The sequence below is a fragment of the Pteropus vampyrus genome, unplaced genomic scaffold, assembly GCF_000151845.1.
Source record: "Pteropus vampyrus isolate Shadow unplaced genomic scaffold, Pvam_2.0 Scaffold101, whole genome shotgun sequence".
In the NCBI taxonomy this organism is placed as follows: domain Eukaryota; kingdom Metazoa; phylum Chordata; class Mammalia; order Chiroptera; family Pteropodidae; genus Pteropus; species Pteropus vampyrus.
The window spans coordinates 1,300,077-1,322,553 of record NW_011888882.1 but is presented as its reverse complement, the minus strand read 5'-3'; the positions used below and the strand labels follow the sequence as shown (position 1 = coordinate 1,322,553).

The window sequence follows — 22,477 nt, the reverse complement described above, 5'->3', positions numbered from 1 at the left end:
GAACAGATAAATGAAGTGCAACCCCTATTATTAGGAAGAATATAAGTATAAATAGTGTTCCTGGATCTTATCTTCTCTGTTGTAAATTTCAACCACTCGCCCCATGAGTCTCATTTTTAAAAATATTTTTAATTTGGTAATATATTCACAAGGTCAAACAAAACTAAATTTAAAATGGTATATTGAGAAACTTTGTTCCTACCCCATCCCTGTCTACATTACTTCCATTCTGCCTGCTGTGGAAAGCCACATTTTTTAATTCCTTTTTATTATTTTGGAATTTTATTATACAAATAAAAGCAAATATAATTATATATTTACTATTTACTTATTTCTTCTATTTCATAGATAAAAGTTAGGATACTGTGTATACTATTGCGTACCTTTATTTTTTTTGCTTAACGATATATCCTGAAAATCTTTCCCAACTAGTTCACAGAGAGCATCCTTATTCTTTTTCATAACCACAGAGTATTCTATTATGAGAATGTATCATAGTTTATTTAGTTCCCTGATTATGGACTATTTTCTCTGTTCCAGTGTTAGCCATTTCACATACCATATTATAAACTCTTCTGACTGGACCCTACCCTCTCCCAGTTCATCAAACCAAGGTTAGCATTAACTTTAAAGCAATTATGTTATCTTTCTGGTATCATGAATATATTAGCTTTTTATCAGTAAAAGATGCTAATCTTTTCTACTTGAAATAGTATTAAGTAATTTTCCCTCCATGCTGTACTTTAAATGATTTATTTTAGTATAAAGAAAAAATTTTGCATTTATCACCACTTAGCTTTATTCTGTTTGTTTCAATTTATCATTCCCACATTCCAATATGACTTCTTGAATCTTTATTATCAATCATATGAGATATTGCTCACAGATTGGTAGCATGCACAAATTTGATAATTGTGTTTTCTATTCTTATGCAAATAATTGATTTTCTCACTCTACCACAATAAATCTCTTTCCCATATGATGAGATCTCCTTCCTCATTCTCACAATTTTCCCTTCTTCCTGGACCCCGGGCTTTATTCCATCTAGGTTCCCTGGTTTCATGTTATTCAGTTAGTCCTGCTCTCTATCCCCTCTCCCTCACATTAATCATATCTTACCCTCAGAATCCTCCTTTTCCCTCTTATATCCACCTTAAAGAAAACCCTCTGGACCTAGTTAACATCTTAATTTATTTTCTTCCTTTCACAGGTAAACTTAAATGAACAATCTGCGCTCGGGGTTTCTACAGCTTTCCCTCTTGTTTGGGCCACCACATGACTGAAAAATGACCACCAATAGTACCAGTCACCCCCAAATCACCAAATTTCTCTGCATTCTCCAAGATGTTGAAATATCAGCAATTTGGCAACACAGGGCTCGGAAGCCCCTGACGACACTGGCTCTAGATGAGTTAGCAGCTGCCTGCTCTTGACATAGCTCGTTCTTACACTCACACTTCCTGCTGTTTTGCTCCCAGCCCAAGTTACTCAATGAATTTGTGACACACTTCAAGGTAACAAGACTGAGTTCTAAGCAAATGTACCAAAACAACTCCACATGACCCCTTCAGAGCAGTCATCTTTGCATAATATGCATTTGTTGCAGTGATATGGCCATTGTTTAAAATATTTTAGCAACCTGTCTATGGTGGATTCTTCTATGTTATTTTAATGGTAACAAATCTCTTTTTCTTAAAGAGTATATTTAAATTTATCTTTTAATCAAAAAATTATTTGAATAAGTGAATATTTTAACTTGGTTAATCATGTTTTTAGTCAAAAACAAAGAGTGACTAATTTGCACTGTAAAAAATTTTCTTGTGAAATTGTTTTAGAAGGCAACTCTAAAAGAGGAATACAAAATATTATTTGAATAATGGCAGTATCTTTATTAAACTAAGCATAGTTTTTTTTTTAAGGAGACTGCCTTGAAGATCAAGAACTTTTTTGATGTATATTGTTTGGTTTGTTTAAAAATAAAGTCTCTTTAATTACCTAACTGGAATAATGAAACTACCACCCCCAGCTTCCCTAATTCTGCCTATAATGGAGACTGAGGAGGAAGAGGCTTCTGGTCTAAGAATTTATTAGTCCCAATAAGCCTTAGCATGGTTTTTATTAAGCTAAGGGAGCAGCCATTGGCAAGTATATGGCCTGACAATAAGGTGGTTCTTATTGCCAGAAGGCCCTAAAAATATTTTTAATGATCATGAAAGGAGAGTAACAAAAACCACCCCAGACTGTCTTACTGAAATTCCTAGACTAAATTATGCACACGCAAGAACATGTTATGTCAAGGAGGAGGAAATAGATCTTGAGAAAGGACAATCAGTCTTAGGTCTTTTGCATTGACTGAAATAGAAGTAATTTTGAAAGTGAGTAAATACCCTCAGAGATTTGTTACTATAAACTTTTTTAAAACATTGATTTTTCAATCTTTAATTTCAGATAAATATTGGCTTTTCTTAATGCTAAGAGACATGAGTAAAGATTAAGCACTGAGCCAGAGAGCAGCTTTGAGCTAAAGGGAAAGAAATTCGAACTCCATTTCAAAGGGATGAATCCCAGTACCAAATCAATTAACGAGTGCTTTCTACCTACCTAGGTGGCTGGGTACACCTCAAGGTAGCCAGGGAATGGGAGAAGAGATGTTAGTATTTCAAATCCTTTAGAACTCTTTAGGGTGACTATGTGCACACTAGTTTCAGTTCTCTTTTGAGGTCTTTCCATTAATATCAGTTATGTATATGCCCCTTAGTTTTTCTCATTGCTTAAAATAATAACTACAGGAACACATACATGCACACAAACCCCTCCCAAAGACCAACGCCCTTCCATTATTCACCAGTAGCCTCTAGGGGAACTATTATAAGTTTTATTTTAAATTCTGGTGGACTCTAAGTTCTCTTAAAGGAAAATGCATATCATATTCTTCTATTTCTCATAGCTCTTAAAACAGAATTTTTACATAATAATGGCTCAATATGTTAAATGGATTTAGTTCCGTTATATGTACTTCTCATAATTGAATACGACATTCAAGTTAGCAAAAGGACTGCTGACTAAAGAAAATGAAATTCTGATAATCACACACACACACACACACACACACTGTTAAAACACACTCTTTTGTGGTTATTGAATCAGCATGGTGAATGCAGGAAGAGCAAGATAGTTCTCATATTTATAAATGTATTGTCAATCACATGTGCATAATTCCTTTGCAACACATATTAATTGAACTTTATAAATATTTATAGATTCCTAAATTAATATGTATTTTCCCCACAACTAATATGTTCATCTAATTTATATTTAAGGGCAATGGTATTCATGGAATTGTACCATTGATTCCTCTATGTACAGAAAATAGTAGAGAAATAAGAAAATTGGGTACAGAAGACCTATATTGAAAAAACAGGAGATTAAGGGTAAAGAGAACAAAGTTAAATGGCAAAACACTCTAATGATGTGTCCTTTTGGTTGGAATTGTGAGATTTTTTAAAGGGGGACTAACATGATGAATTGGTTTTCTAGGAAGAAATAACCAGGCAGCTCTTCAGATTCTAACCTTCTGAGACAAGCAGTGATCCAGGCGAGAAGGATGGTCTTGAATTAAGGTACTGCTGGTGAGAATAAAAAGACAGTGACATGTATAAGGGGTGTTTTGAAGGGACAATTGCAATTGACAATTGACAATGCCTGATAAAGGGAATGAGAGAAAAAAAAAGATTAATTGCAATTTAAAAGTTTCTACTCTGTGAGATTGAGATGAGAATTCCATTGATATAATAAGACTGATACAATTAAAAATGATAAAATTGGTCTTGGTTGGTTAAGTCTGAGAGGACAATAGAATACAGCTTCTCTGTGCCACAGTTTTGTCCTCTATAAAATGTGTGTTGGGGGGCATGGGGGAGGAACCAGCATTGTTTTTAAGATTTTAATGAAGATTAAATGAGATAATATAAAGCATTTACGCCAGTGTCTCATACATGGCAAGTACAACCTAAGTCATTGTTCAACATATAAATATGTATCAATAAAATGTTTCAGACATAAGAAGAGGGTTTAAAGATGAGTTTTTCTACTCAGATATAGATTTAAGTATGACCAGCTTCTTTCCTACCACAGGCCCTTTGTAATTGCTGATTTTTTCCTCCTATCCTTCAAACAGCTAGCTTACTCCTAATCATTGATGTCATACTTCATCTGTTACCCCCACAGCAACACATATCCACGTCTAAATTAGCTCATCCTCCAATCTCTATATCTGTCTGTCCTTTATACTATCCTATTGCTATCATAAATCTCATCACAAATGGTAATGTTGTTTTTATTTTTAGTTTACTAGTTTATTGACTATATCCACACACTCAGATGTAAACTCCATAAAGACAAAAACATATTTTGTTTGCCACTAAATCTGTAATGCTTAACATGATTCCTGAGACCCATAGAGAAATCATACCTATAGAGTACAACTGTTTCTAGAGTACAGTCCCTACACAGAATTAAGTAGAAGTCTGCAAAGTGTTGGACATTCACAGTTCAAGGTAGGCTCTACATTTCTTGGCAACAAGAGATCTCATAAGGCACTTCTCAGCTTTGGTCTACTGATCATAAGTTTAAAAGATCACAGAGATTGATGTTGTCGTTGTTGTTGTTGTTGTTGTTGTTGTTGTTATTGTTATTATAGCCACAAAAACACTGCAATTGAAAAAACTCAGATTTTTATAGTAGAACTAAGTGAAATGCTTGTCCAGACATCAACAGGGTTGATATTTTCAGTTTCTCTTTAAAAAGACCTATAAAACTTTTTATAATTGCCAACAGTGCCCTGTTCCAGTTCTCTTAATGTAAATTAAGATAACCTAAGCTTTGAAATGTTACATTGTTTGCAAAAATATTAAACACAGGCACTTAAATCATTTCATATGAGTTCTTTTTTAAAATATCTATAGACGTTTTCTAGGATGAGAGAAAAAAACCTTTATTTAATCAAAAGATGAGATTGTCAAGTCTGCTTTCGAGGCATGGGGATGTTGAGACTGACTTTAAACAATCATCGAGCCCTTGGAATTTGGCTTGAGGAAAAGTTGAACTATATGGCAGTCTGAACAGAGTCTTTTAGAACTTAGATTATATAATCAGAAGCTTCTTAGCACCATTTCCCTTTTATATACCCATTATATTGTCCTTCTGGTTATGGAAAGTGTAGGATTCAGGCAGGAATACTGGGTCAGAATAAGGTTAAGGGATAAATCACCTTTAGAACATGGGGCTGACACTTGGTCTGTTTCATTTGCAGCATTATCCTCAGGGCCTAGAAAACACCTGGCACATAATAAGCACTCAATAAATAGCTCCTGATTGAAAGATGAATGAGTAAATGATCACATTAAGTTGCTCTAAAACATCCATCTCCAAAATGGGGAAGCACTAATAGTGTATCATCCTGGGACCTTGAGTGAAGATTTAGCCTGAGGGTAGCTAAATTAGATTATAATATTAAATTTGTTCAGGAAGCTCTGCTTATAGAACCAGCCCATAATGCGGAAACTTCTTGGTTTAAGATTTGACAGAGCATTTTCTATCCTGACATTTAAGTCTCCATAAATTATTAAATCACAAGCGTGACAAAATGATATGAACAATAGCAAGCTTCATGTGTATTTAATTTTTGTTCTTACTATGGATGAAAACTTGAGACCAAAGTTCTTCTTTTATCTAGTTTATATGAGGGACATGATCCATCGTCACACTAAATTCTGTCTCTATTGACTCCAACCACAGGTAACTTCTGCGATTTCACATTGAGAGAAGGAAACAGAGACAAACAATTCTTGAAATACTCAGCCCTGAAGAAACAGATTTAATTTACTTGTTTTTATTTATCTTGGAAGTAGGTATTCTAAAGAATGAGTCAGAAACTCTATCTTGTCCTTCTCTGTAGAAAGCTTTCAAGGAAAGATTCAGTTCCACCTGAAATTTTGTAGAAACAGGAATTGTAAGTAGATGACTAGTGGAGATCATCTTTCAATTTGGCTTTAAGGCTACATTCTTCACATTTACTCAATGGTACCAACTACATGATATCTTAACTGGAGGCAGAAAGTTACACCATTGACCAGGTACCAGCTGACCTAGGTGTAAGAAAATTACACCATCTTCAGTATTCTTTTAGGGAAATGTTTAACTTGCCATCTACTGAGAAGCCAGAAACTGTAATTTTAGTCATGGACGTTATAGCTGTTTCACTTTTTCATTTATTCATGTAAGTAATATGTATTGGTTGCCTACCACGCACCTGCACTGTGCTAAAAGTTGATCATCTATAATGTGAGGCTAGCTTCCTCTAGGACAAGAAAATCATCACAAACTGCAAGGGGGTTTTGTTCATGATCGTGAACTAAATTAACTAACATTGTTCAGAACTTTCTGTGTGCTGGCCATTTCCATATTCACTATTTCATGTGACACCCTTATTTTAGGAAAATTTTTAAATGACATTAGAGTGATTAATTAGTCGGCTTAAGATAACAGAGTTAGGGAACAGGCTTCTTTTTGCACATACTAAGTTCTCTCTACCAAACCTCATTCCACTTCATTTACTATCCTAGAACTAGCCTCTCTAAGTCAGCACTTTCTCTTCCACATTATATGCCAGACTTGAACAAAAAATGTGAGGAAAATAAACATATTTTATGAGGGCCAAGAAATTCCAAAATTCTCTAAAAAAAAAAAAAAAAAGGAGATTAAGCTTTTAAAATAGGAATAAAATTCAGAAAATAAGTGTAATAATTTGAGAAATATGGCTAATAAAGGTAGGTAAAAATAGGTTAAACATTAAACTAATTTTTAAAATTTCAGTAAGATAAAGGGATCCCTAAGAACTAAACCAAATCTTTGGTAGACTGAAAGGTTAAAAGCTGAAGATGTAAAACTAAGTTCTTTTTTGTCTTAAGAGAGGGGTCACAGGTTGAAAACCCTGGTTAGAATTTCTGGGACAAAGATCTTCTGAGGTTGAAACTCAGACTAGAAGTTTATACATTGTATACCAATACTTTTTTTCAGATTATGATATAAATCTTTGGTTTAGCATGTGATTCCTTTCAAAACTTGGTGTTGACATCCTCTTCCGATTTGAACCAATCCTCCAGTTTTATTTCAATGTCTCCTGAGCCCTCATAATGGCCCATGCAGGTCTGGGTCACAGCAGTTGCTACACTAAATTATAGTCATTTTTATTTATACATATTCCCAGAGATGACTGACCATCTTGGAGGACAAAGATCACATCTTCACAGCTATCATGTATCAAGTGCACGTGAGCCTGGTGTCAAATGCTGCTCAAAATGCTTTTCTCAGTTAATTCTCAAAACAAGTCTGTGATGTAGGCAATATCCCCATTTTTCAGATAAGAGAACAGATAACAAGTAAAAGATGAAGTAGCATGCCCACAGCTAACAACTAGTAACGAATCTAGAAATTCAAATCCAGTAAGTCTAGCTCTAAAACTTTACCTTGTAACCATACAGGGCTTCCTCTATTATTCCCATTCTTTTTTCCAAGCCCTGACCCAGTCCTTACATGGAGTAGATGCTGAATAAGTAAGTGTTGGACCGATGATTGAAAGAAAGCCCAAGCAGTTCCTCCTCTACCACCCCCTCACTGCCTTATATTCAACCTTCAATAGCAGGAGATTTACCACCAAGACTAAAACTAAATTAGATTGCTTTCCTTAACTATATCCTGACTAACTTGTGAAGGGAGACAGCTCAGAAATATATGATATGGCAAGAGGATAGCAGTCCAGAACTCAGTTCTCCATACACAACCCACCGAGTGGTGCTTGAGAGCCGGCTGTCTTTGGTAACACATACTTAGATCCAAATATCTCAAGATCTTCATGAAATATTCATGGCTTTATGTTTATGAAACCCTCATTGCAATTCATAAATACTAACAATAATATTTTACCAAGAGCAAAAGAAAAAAGGCTTATAGAATTAAGTGATTTGATTTGGCAAAGATTTGTCAGTAAATCTCTGGCTAAGACAGATATGGAGGCTATAAATCTGACTATGTAGTCTCAGGAGGGAAGAACTCATTTTCTCCCACTAGCTCACCGTCTTGCTGCTTAACTACATTTTTCTTCTTTCTAGTTCTCTTTTTCTATTTTTCTTACGATCTCATTTTCACCCTCTGCCAAACATAGGGTGTATGAAGTAGGAAAAATAGGACAACCCCTGTAGGACGCATAAAGAAGAAAATTCCTAAATTCCTCAGAGAACATCCACCCTTTCCCTTTCTGCTACCCTTATCTTTCCTGAAACTACTCAGTAGTTATAACGGTGTTACTGAAAGCTGTAGGGTAAATCAAGTGTTCTCTTAAATAGACCCAAAGGCAAAATTTTCTCTTAGCACAGCCGTCTGTCAGAACCATACTGGGATTCTAACATTTTATATCTTCTCATCCATCTTACCCCAGAAACAATAAGAGCAATAACATGTAAAGCCAACCTTCCATTGGCATTTTTCCAGAATTAACCAAGTAGAGCTTTCCTTTCTTAAAATCTTCTGTGTGAGACTGACAGAATATAACCAATATAACATTACAAGTAATGTTAAAAATGAAAAATTATGTCATTGTATCATTAATGCAGGAAAAATGCATAAATCTTTTCAAGTCTTCTTCACAGTATTAGAAAACTGATTATCATAATAGAATGAAATTTAAGGACATAATTCTTCTTTAGTCAACAAATTAACCTAAAATCATAATATTGAGCAGATAATAAAGTACAGATCAACCTGCTTTCACATCCACCAAAAAGTATCAATGTGATTCAGATAGCCTTAAAATGTTAACACAAAATCAATATTTGTCATATTTATATATTTAAATTTTATGCTAAAAAATTATTAAAGATTTAATGAAAGAAAATAAAATTATTTTGAGGTTCCAAATTAAGTAGAGTTAATACCACAAACAGCATATCATTTTCACTGTTTCCTGAACTAAAAGTTCTAAAGCACAGTGGGGAAAAAAATCGCACAATCTTTCACTGGTATAATAATAATTTAACTCTCCTATGATTGAAAAAATGAACTATTATTAGTTGTCGTTTTTCTGGGTTAGTATGGAAATGTTTTACTTTTTCTATTAATAACAACCAAAGTGCCTGTAATTTTTAAAAATTAATTACACAGAAGTTCATTCATACTTCTTTGTCAAAAGACTGAATAAGCAAAAAAAGCAAACAAAGATATATAAAAAGCATTTCAATGCTTTTGAAATATAATTGGGCACATGGGAGCATATTCAGTATACATTATAAAAAGATATGAAAATAAGAACTAATATTAGAATATTAGACTCTCTCTATATATTTTAAAAAGGAACATTCGTGCCAGTATACATTATAAAAAGATATGAAAATAAGAACTAATATTAGAATATTAGACTCTCTCTATATATTTTAAAAAGGAACATTCGTGGGAGCTATGTGCCATTAACTGCTTTGGTGAAGAGCACTCAAAGTTACTTTGATAGAGTTCGATGGGAAGTGAACTACACAATTTTGCATTTCTCTAAAACTGGAGTGCTGCATTGTAACCTACAATCATCTTCATTGCCGGTTTGAGCATAGGTACTTACGATCAAGTGAGCTTACTTCCAGTATCTTTTTCTGTTTTTTGTTTTTTTACACAAACTGAATATTACATAAGAATTTTAGATTATTTTCAAGGTCCTTTTTTTTTTTTTCTTCTCATCATAAATACTTTGGCAACAATCTGGGCCCCCACCTGCTGGCCAGCTTGAGAACTCATGAAATTCATTTATTCTGTTGCTTTGATTTTTGCTACTACAGAAGTCTCCTATTATCCACGGCCAGTTTCAGTTATCCATGGCCAACCTAGGATTTCCTAACATGGATAATTCTAGAAAAAAAGTAATTATTAAGTTTTAAATCCCACACTCTTCTGAATAGTGTGATGAAATCTCTAGCCCTCTAGCTCCATCCTGCCTGGTCCGTGAATCATCTTTTGTCCAGTGTGTCCACACTATATACACCCCTGGCAGTTAGTCACTTAGTAGCTGTCTGGGTTATCAGATCGACTATCGTGGTATTACAGTTCTTGTGTTCAAGTGACCCTTACTTTACTTAATAATGCCACATGCACATAACTTTTATTGTACTATATTGTTATAACTTTCATTTTATTATTAGTTATTGTTGCTAATCTCTTACTGCACCTAATTTGTAAATTAAACTTTATCATAGGTATGTATGTATAGGAAAAAACATAGTTATAGAGTTTAGTACTATCCAAGGTTTCAGGTATTCACTGGGAGTCTTGAAACATATCCCCTGTGGATAATGGAGAACTACTGTACTTGATGTTAGTACCCATTCCATTTGCATATTGCACATTTTGCATGCTTGAAAATATTTTCAATATGAAGCCGCGAAATCAAATCTTGAATTTTATCTTTGCTCTTTTCTAAGTTAAATGCCATAAGTTTCTCTAAAATACAGGGAAAAGACAATTAACTTAAGAATCTTATTTATGCCAAGTCTTTTCTTGAAGATTTACAAATAATTCTGCAAGGATTTAAAGAATCTATGAAGCAGTTTTACTTGAAAAAAAAAACTCTGAGTTGCCTAAATACCCCTTGTTTTTTATTATTTTTGCTTCTGAATTTTGTTCCAAGAGAAGGGAAAGAACTGAGAGACTGACTGTATGATCTCCAAGGCTCCTACTGGCTCTAAAATTCTGTTGTTCTATGAAAATAGGTTGATGAAGATAATACCCAAGAAAGATTTTATTGCAAAATCACTTTCATCTGATTCAGGTCTTAAAATTTACGATTTGAACTAAGGATATTTTAAAGCCAAATAAGAACGTTTCTGCATTATTCATAAGCCGATTAACCAGATAAAGGAAGAAACGTTTCTCCTGAAAATTCAAAGATTCGTTTTCTTAAAATAGCTTTGTTTTTCTGTTTTCTTTTCTTTTCTTTTTCCTTTAATTCTTTCTTATAATTATATTCTCTGGGGTTGTTCAAATGTCTTCTTCCTGAAATATTAAAATTCCAGCTTTTTATCATTTCCTTGATGCTATTTTAACATGCTCTTAAATGGATTTCATAATTCATCTGCAATGAGCCATATTGTTTCATTTTGAACAATTAGACCTGATATCCATATTCAAGGAAAATGAATAGATATTTTACTTGGAATTACTTGATTCTTTTCTTTTTATTCTTGTTTCTCTAATCCAGATAAAACGTACATTTCTAAAAAAAAAAAAAAAGCTACCTGTCTACTCAGAATATTAACAAACTAGATCAGTCTTGGAAAAACAGGTAAGAAAATTTCCTCATGAACAAAATAAATGGTCCTAGAATAAGAAACATATCAGATCAAAATAAGTTTTTGCTATATCCCAGGTTTTAGTTCCCCTAAGGCAAAAATAGTGTAACAACTAAATATCCACATGCAAATTCATTGAGCAAGACAACAGTTATTCTTCCAGATTTATTGAGTCATACAATGTTCCTATACTATGTACTCCGGCTCCTGCTGAAATAACTTCCAACACCCATACTAACAGCTTTCAAAGAAGATCTAGTCTCTCTGACTCAGAAACACATACACTCTCCTTTGAACTCCACATTCACTGTTAGCTGCTGCCTATCTCCTCTTACATTCACAACCACATATAGGAAAAGCCATCAGGGCCATAGATGTCCCCACTTATCTCTTGCTTGTGTCCCAGCCCACTACAGTTTCACTTTTGAACCTGCTTCTCCCGTGAAAATGCACTTCTGAAGGACCACCATGTTGCTAAAAGATAATGGAAACTTTCACTCTCCTAATTGCCCACCCATTTCTCTGACTGCTCCTTTTCCACCTAACTTTAAATGAATGTTCCATCTCTTCAAAGACTAATGTTTCTCATTGTCCACTCTCTCTCTCTCTCTCTCTCTCTCTCTCTCAGTGGTCCCCTTTGTTTACATGGTTTCCTTATGCCAACTCCTAAATTTACATTTGGCTTCATATGTCATTTCTGAGCTCCTCGTACAAATATTCATCTCCTTAATTAACATCTTACGTTGAATGTTTTATAACAAATGATCAGCTAACTGGCCCCTGTGATTATCAACCCTCTTGTTTTTTTCCATTTTTTCATATCTAGTTCCTAGAAAACACATGAGGTCATCCTTGATACCTAATTATCCCTTGCCCTCATAGCCATTTATTAAGTGCTGCTCATGATCCCTCCAAAAGTCTCACATGTTCAGTGTTTTCTGTATTTCTTGCCATCCACTTGCATGACCCACTATCATCTCTTCCCCAGATAATCAGTCCTTCTAAATTATCTCCTTATATTCGTTCTCCATACACTAGTAAAAATAATATTTCAAAAAATCCAAATTAGGTCATGCTACCAATTTAAAAGTTTTATATGTCTGCTTATTAGAATTATGAATAAGCTTACTAACCTGGACTACACAATCACCATAACTGGGACAAGATTTTCCTAGCCAGTCTAAACTTGTACCTTTCCTTCTCACTTCACACACTTTAAGCAAACTGTATTTCTTTCAGTTCTTCAATTGTGCCATACTCTCTGTCTATGCAGAGTGTTTGTTTTTGTTGTGCCTACCTTCTCCCTGGAGCTAGTGAATACCTTCTCATCCTTCAGATCACCACTTTTTTAAACACCACTTTTTCCATTTCTCTCAACTTCCCAGACCTGGTTATGGGTACTTTTTATTCGCTCCCACTATATTCCACATTTCTTTCAAAAAATACTCAGCATAACAATAGCTAAGTGATTATTTGCATAGTTTTTGTTGAATTCCTATGTGTGGCAGGACACTATTTGAAGATATTGATGCTTTCCCAAAAATTTTCCATTATGCTTTGTTCCTCCTACATCAGGCTAATAGACCATGAGATATCTGTTATATAAAGCGGGGTGGGGGGGGATTATTACAGTAGAAACTAAAGAAACAAGAGTCAAATTCTTGTCTTCAGAGTTTTAAAATCCCGAGCTTTTTGAAATGCAGTCACCAGTCTTCCAGTTCAGCCTATCCAACCTACTACTTTAAAACTAACAATTCTAAGGACAAGGGGAAATGGAGACAAATGGATGCCCTTGATGTTGGTAGGGCCCTATTCTGAGATATGAAGAGCGAGAATAGGAGGAATTCGAGATGGTTTGGGGAATCTGAGAGCAATATTCCCAGTAGAGCCTGGAAATGAGGAACACTTCAGAGTATTTCCTGATACATGGTAGGGTACAAGGGAGAGTGGCTCCTGGCTGAGGGAGCATCTAGGCAGAGGGATCAATGTTTCTTTTGGATCCAAAAAGAGTAGGGAAATAGATGAAAAAAGTCTGGGACCAAAAGGTCACTTCAGATGGAAGAGGAGATTTCTCAGTAGATGGCGATATTAACAGGTGATGACCCAAGAACAGCACCAGACAATTTCTCCTCCCCCAAAGCCTTAACATATCACAAGTACCCAGTACTTAGGAAGAAAGTACCAGAAATAACTAAGATTTCTTTTCCAATATCTGGTGGAATGGACATTTTAAATAGATAATATACTATTCAGAAATTGGGTGTTCCAATATCTAGAAATAAGAGATTGCAAATAACAGTTGCTTCAACAACATAATATGTCTTTCTCTCCCGCAGTGAAACTTCTGAGGTCAGCAGTCCAAGGCAGGCATGGCAGCTTCCTCTTATCAAGGTCCCAGGCCCTACTGGGAAATAACTTCCATCTATAAGGTTTCCTCATGAGCTAAGACGGCTACTGAGTTCCAGGCCTAAAACAAAACAGAAGAAAAGACAAGAAAGGGCCCATGCCAGTTCTCTGCTAACCTCTTATAGAATCTTCTTGGATTGTTCTGCCAAACAACTTTCTCTTACATCTTTTTGGTAACCCCTAGCTGCAAAAGAGGCTAAGAAATGTGGTGTTTTAGCTGAGCTCCAATAAAACAGGTTCTGCTTTTAAAGAGCAAGGAGAAAATGGATACCAGATAGCAGCTTGCAGACAATAAGTTGATTTTTAGGGAGAAAACAAGAAGGTAAAATTGTGCTCATAGGTTTATGAGCTAAGATTCACATACCTCAAACTCTCTGCCCTGATAGATTGTAAATTTAAAGAAAGCAGGATCTATTTCTTGTTTACAATTTTATCCAAGCATCTAGCCCAAAGTCTGCTACTCATAGGCAATCAAAATATATTTGCTGAATAAATACATAAAGGAAAAGGAATGAATAAATGAGTACACATGACCTTCCACCACTTAGCATCACTTAAAATTTACTTAACATTTTATGTAGTATGTAGTATGATAGTATTAATGCTGTTGACAGAGTGTTTCTGGGTACATGGTAGGATTGCACATCCAGCACTCCTTATATCTGGGTGAAGCCATGTGATTGTAGACAATGAGTTGTAAGTGGAAGTGACATGTGAATCTTCTGGGCCCAAGGATTTAGTTGCAAGGATTTAGTTGCCATCATGTGCCCACCAGAGCTCTCATTCATACTATCAGAGCAATTTAGCTTGTAAAAGCTGGTGGTTTCCCCATCAGCATGGGTCTCTGAGAAAAGTGACATGAAGCAGTGGACCAGTAGTGAGTATATGGCATAGGAGAGATCATATTGCCTGGATTCACAGATTTACTTTCTCTAGTATACAACTACAAACTCTTTCAATATAGGAGACATTTTACTTGCTATGAAATACATTAAATTTAAGTCGTGAGTCCACAACCAACTTTACCTCTGAAACAGTGAAGTCAACTTTTAAAAGTCAAGTTAAAAATTATCAGTTTGAAATAAGGAGCATAAAGAACAAATTCTATGTGTATAAAAATAGAATAGTTAGGGTAAAATATATTTTCAAGAAAAGCCTTTGCTTTAGTATTTTTAAAAGCCCAGAAATAGAATTTTTTTTTAAAGCTAAATATTGCATTTGAATCAAGGTAAGTAATGGCATTATAACAAGTGGTACAATTAAAAGAGGTATTTTTTTATGCTTTTGTTACATATATAAATTGATCATGTATAATATATTCACATGTAATTGTACAATATATATACAAAATTATTAAAGGGCACAATATAGAAATACATGATTTTTAGAGACAAAAATCTCAAAATGGTACCTTTAAAGTATACTGATCTGGCTAACTAGCTTTGTTTCCCACTTTCCGGATTTGTAATTAAATGTAGATTTTTTAAAAAATTATTAAAAGCTCTGAAATCTTTTACCCTGAAATTGTGTGGACCATAAAAATTAAACATAATTAAGTTAATAACAAGCAACTTTATCTTTCACAAATACTACAATCAAAGCCTCTATTCTAAAATTTCAGATAATTGCTACTAGACTATGTTTAGCTTCTTCCAAACTAAGCAATTTTAGCTGTATTTAACTATTTTCCCCTAACATATGATGTCATGGTTATTATGTTATATGACTTGAGTCCCCTGCACAATACACATAACTAGATACATAAGGCAGGTTTAAGGTTTGCTACCCTTTTCTGGATGAGTAGATTATTTTCCATGAGGATAAAAAAGATGTTACATATAAGTCTGTTGTTTTAGATGACCAATGGATAAATCCAGACAAAAAGAGTAACTGGAAATAACTGAGTGTCTCTTTCCTTATAATCTAATCTTACAGCTCCTACATAGATAATGCCATCCTAGGGCAGATCAAAGCTAAACTTGTTAAAGGTTCTGAAATTCAGGGTTTGAGTACTACATTTATTCTCCAGTTTATTTCTAAATGTAATAAATAATTTAAGAGATTTACTATCACTTCCTTACTATAAAAACAAAAGGACTTTAATGCAGCAACATAGGCAGTGAAAGGATGACACTGCGAAAATTAAAATATTGTTGGAGTCGTGGATTTAAAAGATTTGTAAGTATTCTCCACCAAACTTCCCTCCATTTTTTTTAAAGCTACAACACTGAATTTTTGGACCATGTTGAAGATTATAGACCAAAGCTTCTCTGTAATTATGCAAGTAAATACAAGAACCAAACCTATCCAGATGAGTGCACAGGCAATTCCAATATCATGTGTATGAACCCCATCTACGTTTTTGTTTTGTTTTGTTTTTTGAGTAGCTTTTCTCTATGGAAAAACATAATAACACAATTTTTTAAAAGCACTCAAATTACCACCATTCTAGTTCACATCATGTATCCATATGCAAAGAGTCCTGAAAAGGCACTATGGACATACTTTTCCAACAAGCTGTTTGGTGCAGAAACCATATGCTTAATTAGACCATGAAAAGCATTATTGCATGTAGGGCATATGCTTGGCAAAGTTATGGATCACCATCTGGGCCCTGTTTTCTCCAGGAAGCTCCAGCTGGGTGACAGTACGGCATCCTTCCAAGGGTAATGGCTCCCTTGGGCCATCAGAATATCAAGAGTTCGGGCCCCTCATGCATCAGTCAATCCATGAAGTCAGCATGCAGAACACGTTGTAAGTAGATGTTATGAATGGGCCAGCCTGATATTTCCCCACGGTGTGTTTTTTGATGTCCTTTAAGAGTCCCCATGTCTACAGCACAGTTTGTAGATTTCTGGTCACTTTGACTTTACCTTTGTTTTGTTGTTGTTGTTGTTGTTGCTGCTGCTGCTGCTGCTGCTGCTGCTGCTGTTGACTTTACCTTTGTTTTTGATGACACAATATTCAGGTTCCACAACTATTAGGAGTCTACTCTGTGCCTCTTTGGACCTCAGGTAATGTAAACCTATTTCCTTCCTAACATTCTAAAAAGAGGCTAATGGAATTTTGAATTTTTCCTATTACAAAAATTCTTAGGTTTTTGTCAAAAGAGACTTGAAATACCACATGAAATCATGTACTCACAAGACTTACCACTACCTCCAAATAACTGAATTACATAAATAAAACATTACATAGAACGTGCTTTGCTACAATTTATGGGTGGTAAATTTAATAAGAACTGGCTCATTGTAGTAAAATTCGACTTATTTTTTCCTGATCCTTTTATTCTATACAGGGAAAGAAATTTATGTCAGTTTAAAAAAAAACTATTACTGCTTCTCATAACTGAATCCATTATTTTTCTCCATGATCCATCAGGTAAAAAACAAGAATAATAGATTGCTTTGACAGAACCTTGAACATAAACATCTCCCAGAATCAAACGCAGAAAGTGAAACAAGTTTCAGGTGGTATTAAAACAAAAAAGGATCATCTTTATACATTTCAAAAGTCAGATCTTACTAAAAAATATTATTATTAGCTGCTACAAAAAAATAATGTACATAGTAGTTGAATTTTCACAATTAGACTCAATGACTTTAAATAATTGAATTTGTCCTATGTAGTCAACTGATTAAAAAGACTGGTATTTACCTTATCTTACAAATATTTTCTGCTCATAAAGGAATCAAGGGGCTCAATATTCGTTAGCTCTCTGTGACCCATTTTAGTTTCAGAAAAGTTTGAGTGAATGTGCACACATCTACTTACTATACATATAGTACAGCTACCTCATCTCAAGGGATTTTCTTAGTCGACACCTATCCAGCATCTAATCTTCTCCCATTTTATTTAGATAATCCAACCTCCCAACCTGTCTCCTGAAAAAATGACATTTTCAGCTTCAGTGGCAGAATTTATTCTAAGCCAATGAGCACGTAACGTTCACATTAAGTCTATTATTGGTGGAGGGCTGGGCATATGACCCCAATTTATCTGAACTGAAAAAGAATTTTTATGCAAGACGAAAATGCAAAGAGAGTGGTTTCCTATTTTCTCTTACCAGATGAAGAAAAGAGAACAGGAAGTCCCAGTTGCTGCTGGCTCTGTGACCATGAGAATAAGGACAATGCTGGTGGCAGAGAGGAGTCAGAAAGGACTAGGGTCTTAGTTGACATCATTGAACTACTGATGACACTTTCTCTTGTCTTCCAGTTAGAGAATTTACAAATTTATTTAGTGTTTAATCCACTTTGAATTGGGGTTTTGAAAATTGTTTAGATATGTTCTTCTCTCTCTTAAAAAGAGATGACAGAATATACTCAAAATATTATGTTTTCCCGGGGCTTGTTCCATTCATGTTGCTTTACATCAGAAAATCTTTGAATATGTATTTGATTTTGAAACTACCTTTGAGAACTCTCCCTAATCATCTAATGAGGCACAAAATTTGATACATGCATTGCTTAAGAAGACAGTAGTATTCTTAAAAAAGTAAATGCAAATTTAAGATGAATAAAAACTCTCTAGTACTACCAGACAAAAAATACAGTTTCATAACCAAGGTCAGACATTATTTCTAGCTTCAAGATCTGAAACGGAGCTTGATCTGTCTTGTAGTCAATTTTAAACTCTGGCCTATATGCCAAAGGTATGTTTATTTTTAATTATTCAGAAATCGTGGACCATAGCAATACTTCTGCTCTCTTCTTATTTTCCCAAAACTATTTTGATACTTACTTCCCAGATCCTGCAGGCTATTAGATGTTTCTTGCAAATTTCCATAGATAATAACTCATCAGCTTTGCAATTTGATTCTTAACATTAAGAGATTAAAACTAATGTAGATGATTCTCAGATGACACTTACTGAGGTATAGAAAAATTCCATCATTTCCTTCCACAAAATGAGAGAAATTTTAATTCTTTTTCTCAACAGCTGCTTCATTTTTTTATGCATAGGAAAAAACTATGTGCAATTACTCCAAGTACAATCAAGTCATTTAACATGGCTTTACCATCATTGTAGTTGCAGGATATTTTAAAAGAGAAAAAAAAATCTCAAAGCACAGGTCCTGCTGTGCAGCAAAGCAATCAAATTCCTTCATAATAACAGCCTGATGGGATTCAGCAATCCGAGGAATAATGAATAACCACTTTAATCAGTAAACAGGAAAATGCTACAACATTTACTGAGTAAAAATTGACTATCATTTGTTGATCCTCTTGATCGGCATTTCAAACAATAAATAGAAATGTAAGTATCTTTTAAAAAGCAAAATAACTTTGTTTAGTGGATTTGATTTTGCCAGGCAGTGAGAAAATAATAGACCATCTCAAATTGTCCTGCAGTGTTACTCAGTGAGTAAAATGTACATATTATTTTTTTAAATGCATGGCCAAATTGACCCTATTGCTTGAATATGTCAAGATAAACTCATTTTGCAGTTGGTTGATAAGATTGTATTTCTGGACTGATCACTGAATTTCATTTCTACTTCATTATTTGATTCTCTTTTTCACTGTTCATCTTACGAAGTTACTTGAATCTGAATACGAAGACTCTGTTTCAAAGTAGTCCTCAAGTTTCCAGTGCAGTGTCTCAAATGTTGGCCTTTCCTTAGGTTCTGCATTCCAGCACTCCAGCATTATGTTATAGAATTGCAGTGGACAATTAGATGGTTGAGGGAGTCTATAGTTTTGACCCAACATCTGGATCACCTGAGCACCTGTCATACCTAAAAATATAGAATGAAATCAACAACAACAACAACAACAACAACAACAAAGTTAAAGAACAGAGTGTTAAATTCATAGACACTTATACTCTAGATTACAGGCAAATTGATTTCCTTGGTGAAGTTATGAGGTCTTCCATCCCCTTCCCAGACTTCAGAGATTAAACTAAATCCTGAAGCAACTAATGTCTATAAGACTGCAATTCAAGAGCAAAGGAGGAGGCAATAAACCACCTCATTAATGCAAATCATCGTCATCAAATTTTATTTCTTACACTCCCAAAGGCACATAGTATGGTCAGCTTCATAACTCTGCCCTCTAAGTCTGGGCAAAGCAGTTAAAATCACATCTAAATAGGTGACCTGTGGAATAAAGGCCCATTTCAGAATTAATTACTCACCACTATAAGGCATTTTGCCGTAAGTAATGATTTCATAAAGAAGGATTCCAAATGACCACACATCGGACTTAATGCTAAATTTATTAGCACGAATAGCTTCAGGCGCAGTCCACTTCACTGGCAGCTTTATTTCATGTTTAGATTCATAGATGTCTTCATTATCTACCTGTTAATGCATTAAGATATCAAGCCAAGTTAAAGTGATATATGTGTGTGTGTGTGTGTGTGTGTGTGTGTGTGTATGTGTGTGTTTGCCACCCTCATTCATCTGTAATCTGCTTTACATTAAAATTCAAAGGGAAAGGATTCAAGATGAGCTTAGTTCCATTGATAATTAGAGGAGCAAATTCCAAATCTGGTATACAAGACTGAAACACCCGTGAGAACGCATTCATAAAATATTATTTGAAAGCCTACTATGTGCTAAAAATAGCACTGGAAAGTACATTCTACTACACATGGGGGTATTCATGTGTGATGATACTGGCTTTAAACATGATCATTAGTAAATAAAATTCAATTAAAAAATGAAAGCGACAAGTCTGTTATCTGATTTACTGCTGGTATTAAGGAGCCATGGACTTTGATAATTACCATGTAACCACTTTAAAATACTGAAAAGTAGGATTCAAATGATCTAAAGTAATATATAAGTCACTGGAGTTCAAATTAATTTACAAAAAGAAAAGTTGATGAATTCATGAAGTTCAAAAGAGAACCATTTATTTGTTGTGTATCACACTCCACACCCATAATTTTAGGGTATGATGTAAAAATTAAAAATTAAAGTTAGGGAAAAACAACTAATATTTTATCTCTTATATCAGTGTCTTTTGACATGATGTCATGAAGTGGGAGGTGGATAGGGAGGGGCAGGAATTACAAAGTCCATGATTGCTGAAGAATTCTGGCAGCATGCATATTAGTCTGGCATAAGTGAGCAAAGGTGGGTAAGATCACTCTGTACAAAGAGTGCTGCTTTTTGTAAGGGAAATGCAGACAAACAGAGGCTACTGATACAGAAATGTAGATTGTTAATTCAACCACAAACTTAATTTTATACTCTCCCATCTGGTTGGTCATCATTTTCTCTGTTTCTCTTTGATAAAGAAATAGAAATGAGAAATAGTTTGTCTACAAGGCTTTGGGCCACGGAAGTGTTCTGTGGACCATAGAAACATTGTTATGAAGAAGAACAGTAAATCTATAAGGCTACTGGTCTGTTAGGCTTTTAACCCATTATAAAAACTAATTAGAACAAAAGCATATCCACCTTAAAAACTCTTGCAAGTCCAAAATCTGCCACTTTGTAGATACTATGTTCACCAACAAGGACATTTCTGGCAGCCAGATCTCTATGTATATAGTTCTGGGACTCCAGATAGGCCATTCCAGAGGCAACCTGTGCCGCCATGTCTACCTGCTGAGTCAGATGAATTTTTGATCCAGCATCATCTAGGCAATAAGAGAAAATAAAATATTTACTTTGGGAAACATTTAAACTACTGAAGTGAATTCTGAGAATCTTGATGAACAAGCTATCAGTGGGATTAAGTGCCATAGCACTTATTTATTGAGCAAAAATATATAACCATACTAACAATTTTATTTCCTGTGAAGAGTTAATGAGGCAACAATTCTGAGAGTCCAAACACATTCTAAGTCTGTGAGCTGCCCTTCCCTGAAAGCATTACACAGAGAAAGAAGGAACAGTATCACATGATCCAAACACAACTATAAACATCTGAGTCTGGCATTGCCATTTTCCATACCACACATCACCAGTCTCATCTCTTCATAATTTCTCCTAGTCCTCATCCTGTATTATTAACTTTAGGAAATTCATGTAGTAGGGTCAGTTTGATCATTAGTAGAGAGGTTAGTTATTTTGTGAAATGTGGTCAGCCATTCCTGGATAGTGTTTAGCCACACTCTTAGTAGATGTCTTCCAATTTCTGAAGAAATTTGGAGAACTTTTAAGATCTCATATAAATCCAAATTATGATTATCCCTGTATGACTAAGCCAAATATTAAGAAAAGTGTGTTGGACTCACTGTTAAGAGTCTTAGGCTCCTGACTTGAGAGGCAACTACATAGTACAGGGGTAAGGAAGACTGGTTTGATGCTTGAGTGCCAGAATTCGAATCAGGGTTCTCCCTGCCTCCAATTTCTTTCCTGACTTTGAGCAAACTGCTTAACACTCCTGTGCCACTGTTTCCTCATTTATATAGTGATAATTGTAATTACTTTATGGTATTAGTTGTTAAAATGAGAATTAAAATGAGTTAATACACATAAAGCACTTAGGATACTGCCTGGCACCTAGAAAGAACTCAGTAAACCCTACCTTTTATTGTTATCATTGCTGCTGTCTAATCAGAATTAAACAGTTTAGGATCTGTAAAGCCGGAGATGCATATGGATTACCCAAATGGAAATGCCTAACAGAAAACAAGCATATGGGTCTGCAGCTCAGGAGAGAGCACACAGCTAGAGGCATTGATTTAACAGTCACAGGTCATGAGTGGGAGTTAAACATTAAAAG

General features: G+C 34.7%; 1 protein-coding gene across 1 annotated transcript in view; it reads right to left on the bottom strand.

Moving 5' to 3' along the window:
• Window positions 1–18,434: 18,434 nt before the first annotated feature.
• FRK (fyn related Src family tyrosine kinase) overlaps window positions 18,435–22,477 on the bottom strand; it is a 95,008-nt gene continuing 90,965 nt past the window's right edge. Inside the window, exons 6-8 of the mRNA XM_011364782.2 lie at window positions 21,205–21,386; window positions 19,932–20,097; window positions 18,435–19,530 (exon numbers count right to left, since the gene is read on the bottom strand). Of these exons, the coding sequence (XP_011363084.1) occupies window positions 19,319–19,530; window positions 19,932–20,097; window positions 21,205–21,386 (560 nt within the window). The 3' untranslated portion in view covers window positions 18,435–19,318. The remainder of the gene's footprint in view (window positions 19,531–19,931; window positions 20,098–21,204; window positions 21,387–22,477) is intronic.